The sequence below is a fragment of the Lissotriton vulgaris genome, chromosome 6 (assembly GCF_964263255.1).
Source record: "Lissotriton vulgaris chromosome 6, aLisVul1.2, whole genome shotgun sequence".
In the NCBI taxonomy this organism is placed as follows: Eukaryota; Metazoa; Chordata; class Amphibia; order Caudata; family Salamandridae; genus Lissotriton; species Lissotriton vulgaris.
In genome coordinates, this window is record NC_141694.1 from 1,112,782,154 (window position 1) to 1,112,807,680 (window position 25,527).

The 25,527-nt window shown below is 44.3% G+C and overlaps 1 protein-coding gene across 2 annotated transcripts in view; it reads left to right on the forward strand.

Moving 5' to 3' along the window:
• ATL2 (atlastin GTPase 2) overlaps positions 1-25,527 on the forward strand; it is an 837,115-nt gene that overhangs the window by 565,781 nt on the left and 245,807 nt on the right. For both annotated transcript variants that reach the window (XM_086927189.1, XM_086927190.1), the window contains exon 7: positions 13,990-14,082. In XM_086927189.1, coding sequence (XP_086783315.1) covers positions 13,990-14,082 — 93 coding nt within the window. The remainder of the gene's footprint in view (positions 1-13,989; positions 14,083-25,527) is intronic.

A 25,527-nucleotide genomic window follows, 5' to 3' on the forward strand; every position in this document is an offset into this window, starting at 1 on the left:
TCCTTCAACAATAAGTCCCAATGTCTTCTGAGTATTTTTCTAATGGCCGCCTGTTGTTTATTATAGGTGACAATGACCCTCACCTTTTTACTGGCACCACTGGCCGTGACAGGGATTCTAGGGGATAAGGCACTCTCACGATTCAGAGACTCAGTTTTATGAATGGCTTTCTCTATAATCGCAGGACTGTATCCCCTTCGAAGGAACCGTTCCTTACACCTCATCTGTGCCAGTTTACATTCCTCCTCATCACTGCAGATGCGTTTGATCCGCAGCATCTCCCCGTAGGGGATGCTGTTGATCAAGTGCTGGGGATGGTGGCTAGAGGCATGAAGAACTGAGTTTCCAGCAGTAGGCTTGCGATGTAGTCTAGTACATATACTGTTATTATTAATATATACTTCAACATCTAAGAAGACTACAGAGGTCTTGCTCATGTGAGCAGTGAACTGCAAGTTCAGTAAGTTATCATTCAAGCTGTCGATGAATTCCCTGGCTACTTCCTCTGACCCCCTCCACAAGATGAAGAGGTCATCAATATACCTCAGCCAAAGGGGGACATGTGCTTTCAAGATGGTTTCATGCTCTCTTTTCAGGACCTGCTCCTCCCACCAGCCCATATGAAGGCAGGCGTAGCTGGGGGAGAAGCAGGCCCCCATAGCTACCCCCTATATGTATATGCAAAAAAGGAGAGAACTCTGGGTAGTTCTCAAGTTTAGGTGGAAAGCAGCTCTGTTAGAGCACTCAACACCAGCGACACTCTAGATCTGCTCACCTCAAATGTCTGTTTTTCTATTCAAGTTTTTAAGCATAGGATTAGCACAGTGCTATCCAAGCCGAGATAGAAAATGACAAAGTCTTTTGCAATTTATACAGCAAAGTCTTTAAGCGTAGGACTAGTACAGTGCTGTCCTTGCCGAGCTGTAAAATTACAAAAGCCATTTATCACTCCAGGCACAATATTACAGCTTTGAATTAGTGAAATACCAACTCAAGCCAACCTGAAATTAGTAATAGCAACCCCTGACACAGTTTCTCGCTCTAATTATAGCACTTCAGAGAGGTATAGCTTTGTCCAGACACAAGGGAGCACCCAGTATTAAGTCAAAACAAAACAGACATTTGAGGTGAGCTGATCTAGAGTGTCGCTGGTGTTTAGAGTGCTCTAACAGGGGCTGCTTTCCACCTAAACTTGAGAACTACCCAGAGTTCTCTCCTTTTTTGCATAATTTATGCGTCACTCTATGCCTGAAAGGGTTTTGTTTTGATGTATGTGTATGTGTGTATATGTGTGTGTATATGTGTACATGTGTGTATATGTATATGTATATATGTATATATGTGTGTGTGTGTGTGTGTATATATATATATATATATATGTCCACAAAGTCAATAACTCCTTCTGGATCTCCGCGACCCGTGAAAGGTGGTGTGTACGTCCGCGGAGTAGTTCCGACAAAGGTATGCTCTCATGCGCCCAAAATTAGTAAGACACTAATTTTGGGTGCATGAGAGCATGTATATATGTATGTATGTATATATATGTATATGTCTATGTATATATGTATGTCTATGTATGTATATGTATGTCTATGTATGTATATATATATACAACGAATGGCTCCCTTTTCCTCCGTAAGGCGCTACTTTGTTCTGGTCGCGTTACTCCTGTGGTCGAGCCAGACCGCTATAAATTCAACAGGGTTTCCCCACCAAGGGGGAGAGTGGAGTCGCAGAAAGAAACAGGCTGCAATCGTTCGTCTGGTGCAAATTTTCTCAATTTAATTCATTAATCCATCGGGGGTCAAAAAACAATATAGCAACCAACGCGTTTCGACAGCGTCCGCTGTCTTGTTCACGGTCAGTGTACTGTGTGTAGCTCAACAGTTTTAAAGAACCGACAAACAAACAACATTGTTAGATACGCCCCCTTGTCACATGTTACATTGCTTGTATACTTGGAATTCTGGGACTCGTAGTTTAACCTTGTTTTGGTATGTAATACTTACTCGAGGTGACTAGTTGTGAGGGCATTGTGATGATTATGCTAAATACTGTATGACTGGCAGATTGTGTGGGGTGATCTTATTCATTAATAGCCCCCCATCTGCCGATGTTGGTTCTGTAACCGTTTTTATCTCGGGGAGTACAGCCCTCCAGTGGGCATAGTATTGGCAATTCAACATATTAATGTAATTAACTAACAAAGTGTAGCCCTCCAGTGGGCATTTTTACATGTCATCATATATTGCAGCCAATTGTGTACTTTCCTGAGTGAGCTCAAAACAAAGGTGAAAACTGGTGAGGGGGTGAAAAATAAAACTGGGACAAATTTCATTAAAATGTTGTACATGACAGGCGGGAATTTTTGGAAGTCAGTTTAGTTCATTTATAAATGTATATAAAGCTCCTCAGATTGATTTAGCCCTAATGGGGTCATAGTTCTGAAACCAAGGATATGTTTTGATTCCTTGCGTCGTAACTGCTTTTCATTGTGTCCACCTCCTAGGTGATGAGTTCAGTGTCTCAATGCCCCAGAAACGCAATTGCTTCCAGTCTCCATTATGTTCCGATTCCATGTGTTTTGCAACTGCGTTGCTTCTGTCTTTATGCACAGTTGCACGGACATGCTCAAGGATACTTTTTTTAATTCGCAAATTGTGCTTCCGATATACCTGAGTTTACACGGGCATTCGATCATATATACCGTGTATCTGCTGTTACAAGTTATGCATTCATTGATTTTCCAGACTTTTTTGTCCGGCATGGTTATTTCCTGGGTGGGTTTGGCAATTTCACAGGCTTTGCAATGATAGCACTTCACGGATCCCTTGGTTTGTAACCAATTTTTCTTTTTCAATGTTGACTGGAAATGGTTTTAGGCTGTCCGATCTTGTGGTCTTATTTGCTCTTTCCCAACAATGTCCTATTGAATGTTGATTGTATTGTCTCTTTTGGAAACGCATTGCAGAGTTTTTGCTTTGTTTTTGATATATACTTCAGTGTCCAGAAAGATTGCTTTATTTGGACAACATCAGTCCAAATAAAGCAATCTTTCTGGACACTGAAGTATATATCAAAAATAACAAAATGGAGACCACCTTGCACCGGAAAAGCACTGCCACAAACGCTACACTTGAAGCCACTAGTTTCCACCAGCAGTCCCTAATATCAAGTATCCCCTATGGGGAATTCCTTCGACTTAGAAGAATTTGCAGCAAAGAAGGGGAATGGCAAAAACAAAGCAAAAACTCTGCAATGCGTTTCCAAAAGAGACAATACAATCAACATACAATAGGACATTGTTGGGAAAGAGCAAATAAGACCACAAGATCGGACAGCCTAAAACCAAAGGAAATCCCCACTAAAATGGAGGAGGAGCCAATCAGGTTGATCACAACGTATAGTAGGGAAACAAAACAACTAAATCAAATTTTGAAGAAGAATTGGAAGATTCTACAGCTGGACCCCATCATAGGTAAAAGGATGGGTAAACACCCGACAGTGACTTACAGGAGAGCCAAAAACCTCCAGGACCAATTGGTTCACAGCCATTTCCAGTCAACATTGAAAAAGAAAAATTGGTTACAAACCAAGGGATTCGTGAAGTGCTATCATTGCAAAGCCTGTGAAATTGCCAAACCCACCCAGGAAATAACCATGCCGGACAAAAAAGTCTGGAAAATCAATGAATGCATAACTTGTAACAGCAGATACACAGTATATATGATCGAATGCCCGTGTAAACTCAGGTATATCGGAAGCACAATTTGCGAATTAAAAAAACGTATCCTTGAGCATGTCCGTGCAACTGTGCATAAAGACAGAAGCAACGCAGTTGCAAAACACATGGAATCGGAACATAATGGAGACTGGAAGCAATTGCGTTTCTGGGGCATTGAGACACTGAACCCATCACCTAGAGGTGGACACAATGAAAAGCAGTTACGACGCAAGGAATCAAAACATATCCTTGGTTTCAGAACTATGACCCCATTAGGGCTAAATCAATCTGAGGAGCTTTATATACATTTATAAATGAACTAAACTGACTTCCAAAAATTCCCGCCTGTCATGTACAACATTTTAATGAAATTTGTCCCAGTTTTATTTTTCACCCCCTCACCAGTTTTCACCTTTGTTTTGAGCTCACTCAGGAAAGTACACAATTGGCTGCAATATATGATGACATGTAAAAATGCCCACTGTAGGGCTACACTTTGTTAGTTAATTACATTAATATGTTGAATTGCCAATACTATGCCCACTGGAGGGCTGTACTCCCCGAGATAAAAACGGTTACAGAACCAACATCGGCAGATGGGGGGCTATTAATGAATAAGATCACCCCACACAATCTGCCAGTCATACAGTATTTAGCATAATCGCAATGCCCTCACAACTAGTCACTTCGAGTAAGTATTACATACCAAAACAAGGTTAAACTACGAGTCCCAGAATTCCAAGTATACAAGCAATGTAACATGTGACAAGGGGGCGTATCTAACAATGTTGTTTGTTTGTCGGTTCTTTAAAACTGTTGAGCTACACACAGTACACTGACCGTGAACAAGACAGCGGACGCTGTCGAAACGCGTTGGTTGCTATATTGTTTTTTGACCCCCGATGGATTAATGAATTAAATTGAGAAAATTTGCACCAGACGAACGATTGCAGCCTGTTTCTTTCTGCGACTCCACTCTCCCCCTTGGTGGGGAAACCCTGTTGTATGTATATATATGTCTATGTATGTCTATGTATGTGTGTATATATATATGTCTATGTATGTATATATATATGTCTATGTATGTATATATATATATATGTCTATGTATATATATATATATGTCTATGTATGTATATATGTGTATGTATGTATATATGTGTATATATGTATGTATATATGTGTATATATGTATGTATATATGTGTATATATGTATGTATATATGCGTATATATATGTATATATGTGTATATATGTATGTATATGTGTATATATGTATGTATATATGTGTATGTGTATGTGTATGTATATGTATATGTGTATGTATATATGTGTATATATGTATGTATATATGTGTATATATGTATGTATATATGTGTATATGTATGTGTATATATGTATGTATATATGTGTATATATGTATGTATGTATATATGTATGTATGTATATATGTATGTATATATGTGTATATATGTATGTATATATGGGTATATATGTATGTATATATGGGTATATATGTATGTATATATGGGCATATATGTATGTATATATGTGTATGTATGTATATATGTGTATATATGTATGTATATATGTATGTATGTATATATATGTATGTATATATGTGTATATATGTATGTATATATGTATGTATGTGTATATATGTATGTATGTGTATATATGTATGTAAATATGGGCATATATGTATGTATATATGGGTATATATGTATGTATATATGGGTATATATGTATGTATATATGGGTATATATGTATGTATATATGGGTATATATGTATGTATATATGGGTATATATGTATGTATATATGTGTATATATGTATGTATATATGGGTATGTATGTATATATGGGTATATATGTATGTATATATGGGTATATATGTATGTATATATGGGTATATATGTATGTATATATGGGTATATATGTATATATGGGTATATATGTATGTATATATGTATGTATATATGGGTATATATGTATGTATATATGTGTATATATGTATGTATATATGTGTATATATGTATGTATATATGTGTATATATGTATGTATATATGTGTATATATATGTGTGTGTGAGAAGTTGTCCTGATATGATGCTCACTAGTTCTAGTGATCACCTTGTATCAGTCCAAACAACTCTTATGGTGATTGGTTGTAAAGTCAACCTTGTAGACCAGCTATCCTAGTAGCGTGGACAAAAGCAGTCTTTAGGCTAAACTCTGAATGGCATGTGAAGCCAGCCTTTTTGTAAAACATCACATACATGAAGGGGCAGCACTCCAATATTTACTCAGTTTTAATTATCCATTTTTAATTGACGCAGTCCTTTTAATCCATCGCGTGCACACGTGACGTGCTCAGCCCATACTGCACGTAATAATCTGAACACCATAACTGTGGGACACCTTTTTGTTCCACATCGCAGCACTGCTTTCTTTGATTGCATTTGCCGCAATATATTTCATTTTTCACTGTTTTTTCTTAGCGCTCTTGCTTTTAATCCTTAATCTTTTCCACATTCATCCTTCTTTCCAACCTCAAACCAGGAAACGCAATTTTCCAAAATTTTTCTCATGTTAATGTTGGGCCATCCGAACCTCTTGACAAAAACACGTACTGATGCCAAAATCCATTTAAAAAGCAGTTTATTTAAACCCAATGCATTTCAGGCCTCTTGGGGCCTTTCGTCAGGGGTAACTGAAAGTACAAAATAAATCCATTAAGATTCCATCCACCCGTTTAAAACCACAATATCATGTACTTCAATGATTATTATCCAGATTAACATTATGTAATTGTGTTAAAAATAAGCATCAAACAAGTTCCACACGAGAATTCATTCTTACATAAACCCGAGTTAATACATTGCTGCCTTCCTGAGTTGCACTCCCTGTATTTTATGGGACCAACTGTTTGCTCTCTTAATCAATAACTGTCCATCTTTAAATATAACCTTTTCACTGGTTCCCGTTATAAAGCCCTTTTTAAACATTTCCTGGCTTACCTGCTGTTAAAACAGCGTGCTCACTCCAGCTCAGAACAAAATAATCTCTCTTGCATCCTCTCAGTTTAAAAGCGTGGCTTTCACTCCTCTCTCCTTGAATTCCCCACTTAGTGCAACTCTAATTATCACCTGTGAAATGCTAAACCTCGCCCATTCCCAACTGATTACTCACATTCCCATAGTGCACCATAAATCTAAACGAACTTATACACTGGAATATTTTTCTGTGAACAATGATAAATCATGATTACATAACATTATTTGGCACTGCTATGACATTGCAATTATCATGAAGTACTTTCAAGTCTTCTTTAAAATGTGCTTTATAAATGAAAGATTTTCCGCCTGGCTTGAAGGTGGTCACATGCATTTTTTCCAAAAGTTCACTGTTTTGTTCGGGTGCTGTTTACCCCGGGGGCTAAATTTTGTAAAACATCACATACATGAAGGGGCAGCACTCCAATATTTACTCAGTTTTAATTATCCATTTTTAATTGACGCAGTCCTTTTAATCCATCGCGTGCACACGTGACGTGCTCAGCCCATACTGCACGTAATAATCTGAACACCATAACTGTGGGACACCTTTTTGTTCCACATCGCAGCACTGCTTTCTTTGATTGCATTTGCCGCAATATATTTCATTTTTCACTGTTTTTTCTTAGCGCTCTTGCTTTTAATCCTCAATCTTTTCCACATTCATCCTTCTTTCCAACCTCAAACCAGGAAACGCAATTTTCCAAAATTTTTCTCATGTTAATGTTGGGCCATCCGAACCTCTTGACAAAAACACGTACTGATGCCAAAATCCATTTAAAAAGCAGTTTATTTAAACCCAATGCATTTCAGGCCTCTTGGGGCCTTTCGTCAGGGGTAACTGAAAGTACAAAATAAATCCATTAAGATTCCATCCACCCGTTTAAAACCACAATATCATGTACTTCAATGATTATTATCCAGATTAACATTATGTAATTGTGTTAAAAATAAGCATCAAACAAGTTCCACACGAGAATTCATTCTTACATAAACCCGAGTTAATACATTGCTGCCTTCCTGAGTTGCACTCCCTGTATTTTATGGGACCAACTGTTTGCTCTCTTAATCAATAACTGTCCATCTTTAAATATAACCTTTTCACTGGTTCCCGTTATAAAGCCCTTTTTAAACATTTCCTGTTTCATTTATAAAGCACATTTTAAAGAAGACTTGAAAGTACTTCATGATAATTGCAATGTCATAGCAGTGCCAAATAATGTTATGTAATCATGATTTATCATTGTTCACAGAAAAATATTCCAGTGTATAAGTTCGTTTAGATTTATGGTGCACTATGGGAATGTGAGTAATCAGTTGGGAATGGGCGAGGTTTAGCATTTCACAGGTGATAATTAGAGTTGCACTAAGTGGGGAATTCAAGGAGAGAGGAGTGAAAGCCACGCTTTTAAACTGAGAGGATGCAAGAGAGATTATTTTGTTCTGAGCTGGAGTGAGCACGCTGTTTTAACAGCAGGTAAGCCAGGAAATGTTTAAAAAGGGCTTTATAACGGGAACCAGTGAAAAGGTTATATTTAAAGATGGACAGTTATTGATTAAGAGAGCAAACAGTTGGTCCCATAAAATACAGGGAGTGCAACTCAGGAAGGCAGCAATGTATTAACTCGGGTTTATGTAAGAATGAATTCTCGTGTGGAACTTGTTTGATGCTTATTTTTAACACAATTACATAATGTTAATCTGGATAATAATCATTGAAGTACATGATATTGTGGTTTTAAACGGGTGGATGGAATCTTAATGGATTTATTTTGTACTTTCAGTTACCCCTGACGAAAGGCCCCAAGAGGCCTGAAATGCATTGGGTTTAAATAAACTGCTTTTTAAATGGATTTTGGCATCAGTACGTGTTTTTGTCAAGAGGTTCGGATGGCCCAACATTAACATGAGAAAAATTTTGGAAAATTGCGTTTCCTGGTTTGAGGTTGGAAAGAAGGATGAATGTGGAAAAGATTGAGGATTAAAAGCAAGAGCGCTAAGAAAAAACAGTGAAAAATGAAATATATTGCGGCAAATGCAATCAAAGAAAGCAGTGCTGCGATGTGGAACAAAAAGGTGTCCCACAGTTATGGTGTTCAGATTATTACGTGCAGTATGGGCTGAGCACGTCACGTGTGCACGCGATGGATTAAAAGGACTGCGTCAATTAAAAATGGATAATTAAAACTGAGTAAATATTGGAGTGCTGCCCCTTCATGTATGTGATGTTTTACAAAATTTAGCCCCCGGGGTAAACAGCACCCGAACAAAACAGTGAACTTTTGGAAAAAATGCATGTGACCACCTTCAAGCCAGGCGGAAAATCTTTCATTTATAAAGCACATTTTAAAGAAGACTTGAAAGTACTTCATGATAATTGCAATGTCATAGCAGTGCCAAATAATGTTATGTAATCATGATTTATCATTGTTCACAGAAAAATATTCCAGTGTATAAGTTCGTTTAGATTTATGGTGCACTATGGGAATGTGAGTAATCAGTTGGGAATGGGCGAGGTTTAGCATTTCACAGGTGATAATTAGAGTTGCACTAAGTGGGGAATTCAAGGAGAGAGGAGTGAAAGCCACGCTTTTAAACTGAGAGGATGCAAGAGAGATTATTTTGTTCTGAGCTGGAGTGAGCACGCTGTTTTAACAGCAGGTAAGCCAGGAAATGTTTAAAAAGGGCTTTATAACGGGAACCAGTGAAAAGGTTATATTTAAAGATGGACAGTTATTGATTAAGAGAGCAAACAGTTGGTCCCATAAAATACAGGGAGTGCAACTCAGGAAGGCAGCAATGTATTAACTCGGGTTTATGTAAGAATGAATTCTCGTGTGGAACTTGTTTGATGCTTATTTTTAACACAATTACATAATGTTAATCTGGATAATAATCATTGAAGTACATGATATTGTGGTTTTAAACGGGTGGATGGAATCTTAATGGATTTATTTTGTACTTTCAGTTACCCCTGACGAAAGGCCCCAAGAGGCCTGAAATGCATTGGGTTTAAATAAACTGCTTTTTAAATGGATTTTGGCATCAGTACGTGTTTTTGTCAAGAGGTTCGGATGGCCCAACATTAACATGAGAAAAATTTTGGAAAATTGCGTTTCCTGGTTTGAGGTTGGAAAGAAGGATGAATGTGGAAAAGATTGAGGATTAAAAGCAAGAGCGCTAAGAAAAAACAGTGAAAAATGAAATATATTGCGGCAAATGCAATCAAAGAAAGCAGTGCTGCGATGTGGAACAAAAAGGTGTCCCACAGTTATGGAAGCCAGCCTTTTTACCACATATAACCCCTTGAATACCAAATGAAAGGACACCACACAGGTTGTTATGAAAATAAACAGATATTTATTAACTAACATACACCTCTGAACTCTTTATGAGGTCAGAGGGCTAAGCACATGACAATACTAAAAAGGAAATACGAGTTCGCACAATATTTACTCAAGTGCCTTAGGGGCACGACAAACCATATACTCAAAACAATGGAATGCGAGGAAGGAAAATACTGTAAGGAGATCCAGAGGCTGGAGGATCGCTGGGACTACGCTACACACTAGGTAAGTAAGGAGCAGGAGGCCCACGGGACTCGCGTGCAGAGTGGGAACTCTCACGCGGGATGCGTACCAACGTCTATGGATCTTACAGTTTAGAAAGTTACGGATTCCGGACGAACCCGGCTGGATGGAGGGAAAACAACAGTGGACCTGAACACTAGGATAGTGAACACAGACTTCAGCACCTAGGAGCTTTAGTTACCTAACCCACAGGCTGCGGGTGCATAGGGCTGAAGTAGTGTCGGGTTTGCTGCGTTGATCCCGGTGATGCCTGAAACAAGAAGTTTCTGGCAGGCGGCCAGGTGGAGGAATCCGGTGGTTCCAAGGATGGAACTGGGAAGGAAGAAGTCCTGAAAAGGAAAGGGACAGAGTCTCCGTCACTAGCCAGTGACGGTGCTGGAACCAGGAGGGAACCTGATGCTGTCGCCGCGTTCAGGTGGAAGAAGGGTCGCTTCTCTCTGTAGCTGTGCGGACCAGGAGCTGTTCACGACCAGGCTGGAGGCACGAGCTGTCCCACGTAGTCTGCTGCTGTTGGCGGTGTCGGATCGTCGATCTGGACAGTAGGCCTTGGCAAATGCAAGCCACGCGGTGGAACAAAGATGCCGTCTGATGAGGACCAGGAGGGTCCGGGTGCTTCTCCTTTACAAGGAAGCAAAGGCCAGTCTGGGGGACCAGACTAGCAGTGGTGAAATCTTCGGATCGTTGTCTCGGAGGTCACTGGCCAGCCTGCAAGTGACCAGACAACAGGAGATACAGCAACCAGGCAAAAGGGCCCCACGCAGATCTCGTGGATGCTGGGGGGCTGGTCTTTGGTGCAGGAGCTGCGTCAGTGTAGGGCTTCTCAGACCCTGGTGCACTCACTCGAGGATCCTTCGGCGGTCGTGCTGGAAGCGCTGTGCAGGTTTCTCAAGATGGCCGTCTCCACCTTGCTCGTCGCACCCACTGGTCCCAGCTGTGCTGTGGATGTGGGTAGAGGTCAGAGGTCTGGAGGTCCGGGTCTTGTCGAGCTGGGTCGTCGGATTCCTGGATGGAAGGACTCTGCAGCAAACCGCACAGGAGCTTGATGGTGCCCGCAAGGCAGGATGGTCACTCCCTGACCATAGGGGAGATTCTTCAGTCTTCTGGTGTTCAGGAGGTCGAAGGTCAAGAGTTTCTTTGTGGAAGTTGTCAAGATTAATCTAAACTGGAATGGGACCAGCTCCTACCTTTTATTCAGCTAAAGCGGGCTGCACTACGACTAGGTCCCTCCTCTGGGTGGGACCAGGAAGCGGGGTGGTTACACCCCCTTTCCTTTGTCCGGTCTTGCGCCAGCTCTGGGGCTGGAGTGCCCCAGGAACTGGTTTAGACCGGTGTATGCACAGGGCACCTTGTGTGCCCCAGGCATGTCTCATTCCTTTGAGCCCTGTCCTACCTAATACACAAGATCCTGTCTGGGGTGGTGCTAGCACCTCCCAAGGCAGGAAACCCTTTGTCCAAGCCTCCCTCGCTGGAAGGACTCCCAGCAGCAGGAGGTCAGACTTGTGTCTGTGGTGGCAGCATCCATTTTGTGATGCTGAGGCTCGAGTTAACTTTAACCAGGGTTCACAGTTGCATACATGTCGTGTCCCTCTAGGAGGGTGGAATGCTACCCCCGTCGCCAGAATTGGCGAGGGGGTAGTATTCCAATTTGTATGACACCTTACTCGACATGTTTTGATAATGCAGTACCAAAGTTAGCATTTGACCGCGAGGTTCATAATGCACTTAAGAGTATATGGTATGCGTTATCATGGAACAGCTATTAGGACTTGGCTCCGCAAGCTGCAAACGGGCTCAGCTCTTGCCAGAGCACCATCTCACATAATTCCAAGCACTCTGCCTTCAGGATTGATAAGGCCTGCCATAGGAGTGACTGATGGGAATATATGTGTCCATTTTAGGGTTAGATATAGGGATACTATATCTAAAGCAAAGGTTGATTACACCGCCTTGCCCCAGCTGTCGTGCAGCCAGTTGTGTCTGTTTAGATGGCTAGTCAGAGGTGGCATAATACATGCTTCAGCCCCTGGTAGGCCCTGGGTGCACCTATGCCCTGGGTACCTAAGGTACACTGTACAGGGGCTGACATGGTGACTCAGTATCCAATTAGATATGTACCTATAGTACATGGAATCCATTTTACAGAGAGAGCAGTGGGCCTGGGGTCCTGAATAGCAGGGCCCCAGGTCAACTAAGTCGAAAAACCAGCAAAACACCAGTCAAAAAGTTGGGGGCAACCATAGTCAGATATCCACCTTCCTACAGTATGTATATGTATGTATATGTATGTATGTATATGTATGTATATGTATGTATGTATATGTATGTATTTGTATATGTATGTGTATATATGTGTATATATCCACACGACGGTTCAAGTTTCCCAGGTCATTAAGCGCTAGTTATGGGTGCCTCTCCCTACGGCAGAACCAAGCCGTTACGTATCCAAACACTTCCTTTGAATTAACCAAAGAATTGGGGCTCACTCCTTCTGGATTTCCACAACAGGATATTTATTGCGATCTTATTTGTATTGTAGCGAGTGATCTACGCGTTTCGATGCCACAAGCATCTTGTGGCAAAGGAAGTGTTAGGATATGTGTATATATGTATGTATATATATGTGTATGTGGCCTCTAAGGGTGGCACAGGATGTGCTGCAGCCCTTAGAAGCCTTCCCTGGCCACAGTACCCTTGGTACCTTTTACAAGAGACTTGTATGTAGCCAGAGAGGTGCCAATTGGGGGTACAAGGTACAATTTTGGGAAAGAACACAGGCCCTGGGAGCCTGATTTGGAAGTGACACAGGGCACATCAAGTCAAAGTGCATCAGTAGTCTAGTGGGGGGTTACTTCAACAGGAACCCACTTTTCTAAAATACTGGGTTGGTAATATAGAAGTGTATCGACATGCAAACTGATTTAAATCATGTATACTATTGTATCTTCTGCTAGAATGCAAAGTTTCTAAGTAATTTGCAATGTTGATAAAACTATCCAGTGTTGTGGAAGTATCTAGTATTCAACACAGAGCATCCTCACCCCCTCCCCACACACCCATCCACACAATGACACAAATGTAAATTACAGTGGTGTGCACAGTTCACAGATTTCTTAGACCAGGAGCACGGTTGGTCTTTAAAGTCCTCCAGGATGAAATCCCAAAGCTCTGGCATAACGTGTATACAAGTATCAGTGGATGGAGGCACATATTGATTCTGACCTCACCAACCCACCCAATTTATGTTCATTAATATGTTGGCTTATGCTTTTCAAATAACAATGACCAGTCACATGACAAAGCAAAAATCAAAGGAGTTTTGCTTGTGCTTTGAATGGAGCAAATAATGTCTGTTACACTTTAATGATAAATTTGATGTGCCTATATAAGGTTACATCTCTATTTTTTTAAAGATTTGAAAAAAAGTATTGTAGATGTTTTGGGAATGTTTTCTGTCTGCTCAGTGGCTCTCTATCTATAGTGAAAGGGCCAGCATACATAATACCAGAAGTTTAGTAATAAATAACAGGATTGATTTTTTTGAGGTGCAAAAGCAGGACATTGTAAGTCTCGGTTAGCGTTTGTACAAAATTAAAATACTGATTTGTTTTCTCCTCATGTAGACATTGATGTTCTTAATAAGAGATTGGAGCTATCCTTATGAGCATCCATATGGTTTGGAAGGAGGAAGCAAGTTTTTGGAAAAGCGGTTGCAGGTAAATGATGGATTAACGTAATTTCAGTTTTGTGAGTCTTGTGTGTGAACTGGTGGTGAGACTATTCATGCATTGTGTTTTAATATTTTCTTTGGTACAAAGCTTAATTGAGATATGCTTATTTTTGTTTCACCAGGGCCCCTGTTTGGAAGAGGTGTGTTGAAATGCTTACAAATTATTGCTGTAGTTACTCAGATGGACATTGGACTCCATCTTCACACTATAGTTCGTCCTAAAAGTTCTGTTGTGACAGTAGATCTATATATGAACTATAGCTTATTTTGTATGCACTAGAAATTGCACCAACAAAACATTTTAACTCTGCTACTTTTGACCGTGTAGGTGCTGCTCTTCAAACTCCACACCCTCTAGTGCTTTTTCTTTTGTTTGGTTAATGGAGTGAAGAATGAAGCACAATTCTCTACCCTCCTCCCACATGTCACGCTACCAAAAGCCTGCTGCTGGTTCCAAACAATGCTCTATTGCTCTGACTTGTCCAGTCTGAGGTATGCATCCCTACAGATCTTGGGGAATATGCACCCTTCTCTTAGCAACACAAGTAAATGTTCTCCATGGCCAGGATTTTGCGTGGGTCCATAGTCTATGAAGTCCATAGCACCATTTATTGGAATCCCACACATCTGGACATTTTTTGCTCGATGCTAGATTTCTTGCCATATGTCAACAAAGATAAGTGTCTCATGAACTTCAGCAGCATTCCATGTTCCTTAAATGTAAGGAATGTTTTCTGATAGAAAGTTGTAGCCACTGATGGCTTAACTTAGAATATTCCCGAGCCGTCAGACTGGATCTGGAAATTCATGAGCAGTACCTCTTCTGTGCTGGTAGGTGGCTTTGATCGGTTCCTTGACTGCATCCATGCCGGATGTGACGTGCTTGGTGCCGGCATAGCCGACACCACAACGCTTACATCAATTCTTTTATTTCGGCATCATAAGCGCAGATCTAGAGATGGCTACCTCAGTCCTTTTGAGGGGGGGGGCTATTTTTTTCAACGTTTTGTAGACCCTTTTTGAGCTTTTTGCTCCCAGTATACATAAGAATTTCCCCTAAAAAACCTGTGGGGTTTAAAACCTTTTGTTCTGGATACAGACCAATATCTTTGACCGACCCCTTCCTGGTTGCCTCTGGTGCCTGTACCTGGATCTAGACTTCAAAGCCTTTCCTGACTGCCTTGCATTTCCGGAGCATTACTTGAAGCTTCTGTCTCATTGCCCAATGCCAGTTGTCTCCAGGTCCCAGTCCCAGAGCTGTACCTCGCACTCAGACATTGGTTAAGTTGCACAAAAAATCTAAAATATCAGCTTTCAGACGAAGCGTGGAAACAAAGCCACAGATATAGGCTCTGCTTCCACACATCGGACACAATCTGTATCTGATCTGCACCTCCCTGAATTATTGGAGCCGGAGTGATGCCCGTCAAGTTGAGTTTTTTTTAAGCCATGCCCCTCATATTTGGGAGGGCCAACCCCTCTGGTGTGCCTTGGACCTTATGGGTTAAGCAGGTACCCCCACTGGATTCCTTCCAGCGGGTCTGTCCTCGACGTGAGTTGGATGCTTTGGGTCCATCCTTTGATCCGGATCAGCTCCAGTAGTGAGATTTCAACCTTCCCCGAAACCTGTTCCAGTGAAGTCATTCCCGACGGTGCTGAGCTCATAGTTATACCTGACTCCGATATGGAGCTGGACCGGCTTTGCTAGTCATCGTCTCCGGTGCCAGTCAGAACTCGACCTTCTGAGTCTGAGCCTATTCTTTTTTGATAGACCTTGTAGGGAATTTGATTGGGCGGGGTGTTCTGAGGGTCCTTATGGCTACCCTAACTCCGTAGAAGAGCCTGAAGATAACTGGTTCGAGTAACTGGCAGATGCTAGTGGTTTGGACACCTCCCTAGATTCTGGCTTCGTCTCTCCTCCTAGTATGACCATGGAGGCAAGGGCTTAATTAGCTGTGGTGGTGAGGATGGCGGCTGCAATCCTGGCCTTTACGCTGCCCTCTGTGGCAGTTAGAATATTTTTTTGATAGTGGTGCTTCAGCTGGAAGTCACCCCCCACAAAACCTCTACTGCCTTTTAATAACGCCTTCACTAAAGTCCTACATGGGGCATGGGAAAAGCCCTGCACAGGGGCTCCTGTACACAGGACAATTGCCTGCTGCCAGCTCCTGGGGACCCAGCTTTCCTCGCCCAGCACCCCACTCCAGAGAGCCTAGTGGTCTAGGTCTTCACATCCAAAGTCAACACTATTTGTTACCAACCACACCACCAGATAGGGAATCTAAGAAGCTGGACACCTCCGGCAAGAGGATTCTCTTCCGCCAGCATTGCACTGCGGTCTGTGAACCCAACATGCCTCATTACCCTCACCGCAGAGTCCCTCCCCGGCAGCTTCCAAATGCCTTTAGTTTGCCCTCTCATCACAGATAGCTGGTCGGTTGCGGGATCATGCACCACCTGCCTGTAGGAGAGTAGGGTCTGCAATCCTATGATCACCCAGATTTTTTGCTTTTGTTTCACTGGTTTACGACTTTCTCTGGCTGTGGGCCTGCCAATCAGACCCACAGCCTAGCTGTTCTCTCGCTAAATTGATATGTGTACCTTAGGTGCATTACCCAATTGGAACTGGGCCACCTTGTCAGACCCTGTAACTCAGGGCATCGGTGTACCCAGGGCCTACCAGGGGCTGAAGCATGTATTATGCCACCCCTGGATGGCCATCTAAATCTGACACAACTGGCTGCACGACAGCTGGGGCAACGTGGCGTATTCGCCCTTTGCTTTAGATATAGTATACCTATATCTAACCCTCAAATGGACACCCGAATTCCTATCAGCCACTCCTATGGCAGGCCTTGACAATCCTGAAGGCAGAGTGCGTGGAATCGTGTGAATTGGGCTCTGGCACGAGCCGAGCCCGGTTGCAGCTTGCGGAACCAAGACCCAATGGCTGTTCCATGATAACGCGTACCATATTGATAACTTCGGTATCGCGTTATCCAGACATGTCGAGTAAGGTGTCATACGAATCGGGATACTGACCCCTCACCAATGCTGGCGATGGGGTTAGCATTCCACCCTTCTAGAGGGACACGACATGTACGTAACTGTGAACCCCGGTTAAATTTAACTGAAGCCTCAGCTCCACAAAATGGATGCTGCCACCACAGACACGAGTCTGACCTCCTGCTGCTGGGAGTCCTTCCAGCGAGGAGACCTTGGACAAAGGGTTTCCTGTCCGGGGCGGTGCTCGCACCATCCCAGACAGGGTTTTGTGTATCCTGGGTAGGCAGGGCTTTACAGGAAGGTGACTGCGGAGTGGCACCCCGGTGCTCAATACGCATCTGCCGGCTAGAACCAGTTCCAGGGGCACCCAGCCTCTGACCTGGGGGAAAGTCCGGCATGGGAGAGGGGTGTAACCACCCCCTTCCTGGTCCCACCCCTAGGGCAGGACCTAGTCGCGTACCCACCCCTTTCTTTAGGATAAAGGCAGGAGCAGGGACCCTTCCAAATTAGATCTTTGAATCCTGAAACTACTTTCTACGAAAGGAAATCAAGACTTCTTCTCAAGATTTCTCCCTTGTGACTAAGGAGTAGTCACCCTGCATCCGCAGGCACCATCTAAGAACTCTGCGGTTTGCTGCACGTCCTTCCTCAAGGAATCAGACTGCCCAGCTCGACGAGAACCGGCTTCCCTGGCACCTCTGACCTCTACCCACATCGTCAGCTCAGCTGAGATCCGTGGGTGCGACGAGACCTCGAGGGACCGGCCATCATCAGAACCTGCACGATTTCTAAACCAGCACGACCACCGAGGGATCCTCTGGTGAGTGCTCTGGGGTCCGAGAAGCCCCGACCCTGAGCAGCTCCTGCACCGAAGTGCAGCCTCCCAGCATCTCCACGATCTGCGTGGGGCCCTTCTGCTTTTTGCTGCTCATCACGTCTGTCTACTAGCCCGCTGGCTTGTGGCCTTCTCGACGACGCCCGACAACAACGCTGCTGGTCTGGTTGCTCCAGACTGGCCTTTGCTCCCTTCTGAGAGAGGAGCACCCCGGACCCTCCTGGTCCACTCAAGACGCCATTTTAGGTCCACCACGTGGCCCTGAAATTGCCAAGGCTTGTTGCCCCAATCCTGGGTCCAGCGACGCCGACAGCATCAACCTTCGTGGGACAGCTCGCACCTCCATCCTGGTCGCTGACAACGCCTCCCGGTCCGTGAGACTGCAGAGCCTTGCGTCGCCCACTCACCTAGTCGAGGTGACGATCATCCGGTGCCCTCTTGGTACCCTCTGACTACTGGCTAGTAGTAACGAACTTGGTCCCCTCTGCTTTCAGGTGTCCTCCATCTCTGATCCAGGCTTGGATCCCTACGAACTATCTCCACTGGTCGCCGGCCAGCAACTCCTTCCTTCCGGCTCCTGGTTCGTCAGCGAAGACTCCCGACGTCTGTACAAGACTTATGCAGCCGCAGCCCCTGGGCTAGGTAACTTCGGCATTTCGGTGCCCGCATAGCCTCCTTATCAAAGGGTCCAGAGTCTCTGTCGCTTCCGACTTACCTTATCGGGTTCGCCCGAGAACACTAAACTTTCCGTGCCCTCGGGCATTTGTGTAGATTGTGCAACTTGAAGTATTTTCCTAAGAGTTTTGTTGTGTGCTTAGTACCCTGTCCTCATAAAGAATACAGGGCTGTTGTGATTCTAATAAATACACTGTTTATTTTCATAACACTTGTGTGGTGTCCTTTCACTTGGTGTTCAAGGGGTATATGTGATGGTATAACAGCTGGCTTAACACGCCCTCTAGAATTTAGCCCGAAGACTGCTCGTATCCACGCTACTAGGATAGCTGGTCTAAGGTTGACTTACAACCAATCATCATAAGGGTCGTTTAGACTGATGCATAGTGATCACTAGAATAGTGAGCACTGCATATCAGGCCAACTTCTCACACTGCCCTGCTGGCATTCCAGACCATCAGACGAATGGATGCTTTAAATTGTTCATTGGGGTTATACCCTTCCATCCACTGAAACCCCATTGCCCCTTCCACCATCCTCAGACTGGCTGATGGAGGACCACCTCTCCCTGCAGGCTCTCTTGGCCAAAGAAGCCATTGAGAGGATGCAGACATCAGAAGTAGGTTGTGGTTGCTATTCCCCTTACTTTCCAGTGCCCAAAAACGATGGAGTCCTCCAACTTATATTAGTCTGCGCCTTCTCAACTTCTTCCTGAAGGAGGAATTCAGGATGCTCTTGTTAGCACGGGTCTGGTCTGCTCTGGAGACTGGATGGCAGCATTGGACTTGCAGGACACCTATTTTCATATACCAGACCAGTCCCACAGGCATTACCGAACACTTTCAGTTCCCTGTGCTCCCTTTCGGCTTTACCAAAGTACCTTGGATGTTCACAGAGGAGATGGTGATGGTGGTTACAGCCCTTCTGCGGAAGACAGGGGTTCTAGTCTTCCCCACCTATAAGACTGGCTGTTGAAGGCGGGCTCACCCCAGTCAGTTGTCTCCTACCTCCAGACTATGGCGGACCTCCTGCATTCACTGGGGTTCACTATCAACACGGCAGTCATACCTCCCTCCCTCTCAGAAGCTCCCTTTACATTGAAGCTATTCTGGACGCAGTGTAATTTTGTGTCAATCAATCAAGAAATTTGTATAGCGCGCTACTCACCCGGAGGGTCTCAAGGCGCTTGGGGGGTGGGGGTCCGCTACTGCTCGAACAGCCAGGTCTTCAGTTGCTTCCTGAAGGAGAGGTGGTCTTGGGTAAGATGGAGGTGGATGGGGAGGGAGTTCCAAGTCTTGGCCGCTAGGTAGGAGAAGGATCTTCCTCCCATGGTGGCTCTCCGGATGCGCGGAACGGTGGTGAGGGAGTGGTTGGTCGATCATAGCTGGCGGGTGGGAGTGTAGAAGGTCAGGCGGTTGTTGAGGTACCTGGGGCCCAGGTCGTGGAGGGCCTTGTGTGCGTGGGTGAGGAGTCGGAACGTGATTCTCTAGCTGACGGGGAGCCAGTGCAGGTCTCTCGTGTCCAGAGATGTGGCTGTGACGGGGGATGTCCAGGATGAGTCGTGCGGAGGCGTTCTGAATGCGTTGGAGTCTTTTCTGTAGTTTGGCTGTGGTTCCGGTGTAGAGGGTGTTTCCGTCGTCCAGTCGGCTGGTGACGAGTGCCTGGATGACAGTCTTCCTGGTTTCGGTGGGGATCCAGCGGAAGATCTTTCGGAGCATGTGTAGGATGTTGAAACACGATGAGACGGCGTTGACTTGTCTGGTCATCGAGAGGGAGGAGTCCAGGATGAAGCTCAGGTTGCGTGCGTGGTCTGTTGGTTTAGGTGCGCTGCCCAGGGCAGGGGGACACCAGGAGTCGTCCCAGGCAGAGGGTGATGGTTCAAGGATGAGAACTTCAGTCTTGTCTGAGTTCAGTTTCAGGTGGCTGTTCATCATCCACTCGGCTACGTCTTTCATCCCTTCGTGTAGGTTTGTTCTGGCGGTGGCTGGGTCGTTGGTGAGGGAGAGGATCAGCTGGGTGTCGTCGGCGTAGGAGATGAGGTTGTGTTGGCGTGCGATGGTTGCAAGGGGGCTCATGTAGACGTTGAAGAGGGTGGGGATGAGTGATGATCCTTGTGGTACGCCGCAGATGACTTCGGTGGCCTTGGATCTGAACGGGGGGAGGCGGACTGTCTGGGTTCTCCCGGCGAAGAACGAGATGATCCACTCCAGTGCCTTCTCTTGGATTCCGATGTTGCTGAGGTGTTGAACTAGGTTGCGGTGGCAGACCGTGTCGAACGCTTCGGAGAGATACAGGAGGATGAGGGCCGCTGTTTCCCCGTTGTCGAGCAGGGCTCGGATGTCGTCAGTGGCTGCGATGAGGGCGGTCTCGGTGCTGTGGTTGGCTCGGAAGCTGGACTGCGAGTGGTCGAGGGATCCGTTCGTCTTGAGGAAGGCGGCAAGCTGTCGGTTGACGGTCTTCTCGACGACTTTGGCAGGAAACGGGAGGAGCGAGATGAGGCGGTAGTTCTTGAGCTCGGTGGGGTCTGCTGATGGTTTCTTCAGGAGGGCGCTGAGTTCGGCATGCTTCCAGCTTTCCGGGAAGGTGGCGGTGTTGAAGGAGCAGTTGATGATGTCTCGGAGTTTGGGTGCGATGACGGAGTCGGCCTTGTTGATGACGTGGTGGGGGCATGGGTCGGATGGTGATCCGGAGTGGATGGTGTTCATCGTGTGGATGGTGTCTTCGGTGCTGACCGGGGTCCAGGCGCGGAGGGTGGTGGTGGGGGGCGTAGGTTCTGTGGTTGGGTGCGTGGTTTGTGCTCCGAAGCTGTTGTGTATGTCTGCGATCTTGCTGTGGAAGAACGAGGCGAGTGCGTCGCAGAGGTCTTGTGAGGGAGTGATATCGTTGCTTCCGGTACTGGGGTTGGAGAGCTCTTTGACGATGCTGAAGAGTTCCTTGCTGTTGTGTGTCTATTCCCAGGAGTTGCGAGCCCAAGATATTCAGGCTATAATTCTGATGTTTCAGCTTCTATCCTAATTTTTGGTGAGACTGAGGCTTCTGGCTCTCATGGCCTCCTGCATTCTGCTTGTAGCGCATGCCCACTGGCATATGCGGGTTCTGCAGTGAGACCGGAAGTCCCAGTGGATTCTACATTAGGGGAATCTCTCCTACCTAAATATCTCTAAATAATAAATAAATGTCTAAATATCAGAGGGAACTGTTAAAGATCTGCAGCAGTGGCTGACAAACCGCGATTGGGTCAGCGGCAGACCCCTTTCCTTCCTCACTAAGAACTGAATTGTGACAGATGCGTCACTCCTGTGTTGGGGTTGCCATCTTGGAAAGGTGGAGGTCAGAGGATTCTGGTCTCTGGCATCGTCTCAGCTTGACAGCAACCTGTTTGAGTGTAAGAGATTTGCCTGGCATTTTAAGCCTTTCTTCTTTCCATCAAAGGAAGGTTCGCTTGGGTGTTAGCGAACCGCATCACTTTTATGTGGGACTACAATAAGCAGGGAGGTGACCGTTTGTCAAGATGCCGTGCATCTCTGGAGATCGCTGGATCGCCAGGACATTGCTGGTTGTAGAACCTGCCAGGATCTCTGAACACCAGGGAAGAGGAACTCAACCATAGATGTCTTGAGAATCATAACTGGGTTCTTCACCCAGAGGTGTTTTAAGGTGTTTTCTGCGACTGGGAAGAACCTTGGGTAGATCCATTAACTACTGCTGAGAACGTGCACTGTCAGCATATCTGCACGCTGGTGTTTCCAAGGCGCCTCTCACGCAGATGCATTTCGCCTTGAGTGGACTTAGGCCTCCTGTACTCCTCCCCACCGATACAACTTCTGGAGAGTTCTCAATTCAATATGCTTTATTCAATTTATTTATTTATTTTTAATAAATCATAAAAGCAGAAACAATAAAAACCAGTATGAATCATCCTACACATTTCATATATAGTAAAAACACACATTTATAAATTATTATATACAGTGATCAGATCAAACTGCAAATTTTATTCTGACTCCTAAAAACATGCATTTTTAAAATGTATTATCATAGTTTTTCTGCATCCAATGATTCCTTCAAAATCATGCTATAGACCTGGTAAAATCCTAGTTCTGTAAAAATTGCAAAAACAATAGTGCAGGCTGGAATTGTCTACAACCCAATATCTTTAAAATTGGTAATATCCATATCTTTCTTTGTACTAAGTTTACAAAAAGAACCACATGAATTTTAGATTGGACTGACACGTCATCACATGGACACTTACTGTTTTAGCCCAATCGTTCATTATGGGAAAAGATGTTATATGGTGGAAGATACCAAACCTAAATCTGGTCAGGACAAATCTATCCTGTATTTCCTCCATGTATTTTAGGTATGGTTGCATGTCATATGTAGTAAGTGTCAGTTGATTGAGCTGGACTGTTGGCCTCCCTATTTCTGCAGAGAATCTGCATGACTCTAAAAGTCATACTCTTTTTAAAAATCTTTTCTAGTAACCAAGAGTGTAAAGTTCCGCTCCTCATCCTCCTATTCATGGTTTCCTAAATCATACATAAAATCTTTTATATATTTCAACCATGGGATGTAGGAAACCTGGTCAGGTTTAATAAAAGTTCTCAAGATGATCAGGAACCACCGAGCTTGTCATTCTTTTGGCTCCGGATTGGACATAGAGTATGATACCTCAAACTCCTGACCATGAGCATTGGTCCTCCAATCAGGCTGCCCTTTCGGGAGGATGTCTTGTCACAGCAGCTGAGTAGGTTCCAGCACCCAAACCTGCGATCGCTCTTCCTTCATACATGTTAATTGATCAGCAACTGACAGTCTTTTCCCTCCCTTCAGAAGTCCGCCAATTCATTCTGGTAGACAGGTGTACCACAACCAAGCAGGTCACCCTTACCATTGAGACAAGTTTCTGGCTTGATGCACTACTAAAAATAATGATTCCCCTCTCTGCACCTTTGTCCGAGGTGGCGTTTGTTCTATTGCCAGCCTTCTTTGGGCACAGTTATAGGGTATCTTTTCATCCACATTAGCTTTTTTGAAGTAGGCAGATCAGCCCTCCCTGTTAGTCACCTGTAGAGACTCCAATACATATTTCCTTAACCACATCCCTGCTGATGATATCCCTCTCCTGTGCTGGGCCATAATAAAAACGGGTGTGGTCATGACGAGCTCAGCTCGTCATGAGCACAGGAGCACTGTGCCTCATGACGAGCTGAGCTCGTCATGAGCATCGAAGGGGTTAAAGGATTCATCCTGCCCCAGCTGAGACCTGACTTGGTTTTGAAATGTATGTGTCCTGCCTTCGAGCCTATGCATAGCTGCCCTCTGTCTAATAGCCAGTCTTTCTAGTGCCGATTACATTGGCCAGGTGGATTAGCACGTTACAAGCACTCTGTACCCTCTAATACACCACCTTTGTCCCAGACAAACTGGTTTTGTGAACACATTTCTTATTTCCGCCAAGTTATAACTCCTTTCCACATGGGCCAGACATCACACTGCTGACCATATTTACTCCGCCTAACCCTTCCAAAAAGGAGCTAGACTCCATCACCTGGACCCAAAAGCACCTTATTACTCTACATTGATTGTACCAAAGAACACCAGGTTTGCCGGAGTGAAGAAAAAGGAAAGCGTGCAGAAACTGCCCAGTTCCAGTTGGATTGTACTCTGCATTCAAATCTGCTACGCACTGGCGATAAAGGACCTGAGGCCTTGTAGGCTCCTTCTGCCAGAGCTAAATCTGTGACCACTGTTAGCCTGTGGGGTCCCTGTTCTAGACATCTGTCAGGCTGCGATATGGGCATCTCTGCACACGTTTATCAAGTACTACTGCCTGGACAGTGCCCGTTCGGTCCTCTGGGAATTCCTGGTCTGAATCTATTTTCAGACCCACTTCAGGGGTAGTATTGCTTGAGTGCCTATTCTAAGCTAAGGAATCTGTGGCTAGAAATCTGTCAGATGAACAAGTTATCTTTGGTAATGCCTTATCTCCATCTAGCTACAAGGGTTTCCGAAGGTAAGTAGCTTCTTTTTCTGGCCCTCCAACATGACCCTTGTTACCTTAATAAAACCAATAGGAGATTGAAACAGCGTATTGCCTCCAGATTTGTTACTCCATTGGGATATTGTAGTTGCAACCTAGATCTTGCACCAAAGATATAGATTTCTTCAAAGATATAGATTTCTTTTCATGGGACATTAGGAAGCCTCATCCGAATTTCCTATTTAATTATTTTTAATAGCCTGTACTTTGAATTTAAATAAAATTGAGGTACTGTTGAACATGGGAGATGCTATATTTTATTTAAGACAACCAACAACATCCAAATCTTTTCAATTAAGCAGCAGTTGGACTGTCATACCCAGATTTAAGTTTTCAATTATCCCAGTCTTAATCATGTGATCACATATAGGTCCTGGAAGCTAGTGTGCCACACTTTTTGTTTTGTCTGTGCAGGTCCCAAACAGATGCATAATCCTACACCTCACCCTTTAGCTGAAGGAAATTAGGCAGTGTTCAACAATGCCCTGCATATCACAGCTCCTAACAGCAATGTGAGTGAACGTCACAATCAGACCCATTTTTCTTGGTTCCAAGGGACCGGGTGGCAGTGAAGCCAGTGATCCTGTGGAACCTGGTAGTGAAGATCTCACCCAATATATTGTCCATTTCTTCGAGCTGACATGTCCTAAGGAGTAACATTTGTACCCATAGAATCCAAGTGGATTTTATGGTTGTGGACTCATTTTATGGGTATTGCCTCCCTGCACGGTGTTCTTACGGCCCATGTTCTTTCTCGATCAGTTGCTTGTTTACTTCTTCATTATGTAGCACACTGGTGAGAATTTTCTTTCAAGCAATATAGAGAGGAATGTAATGCTAACTTCATAATAATGCATGGGTTCTGCTTA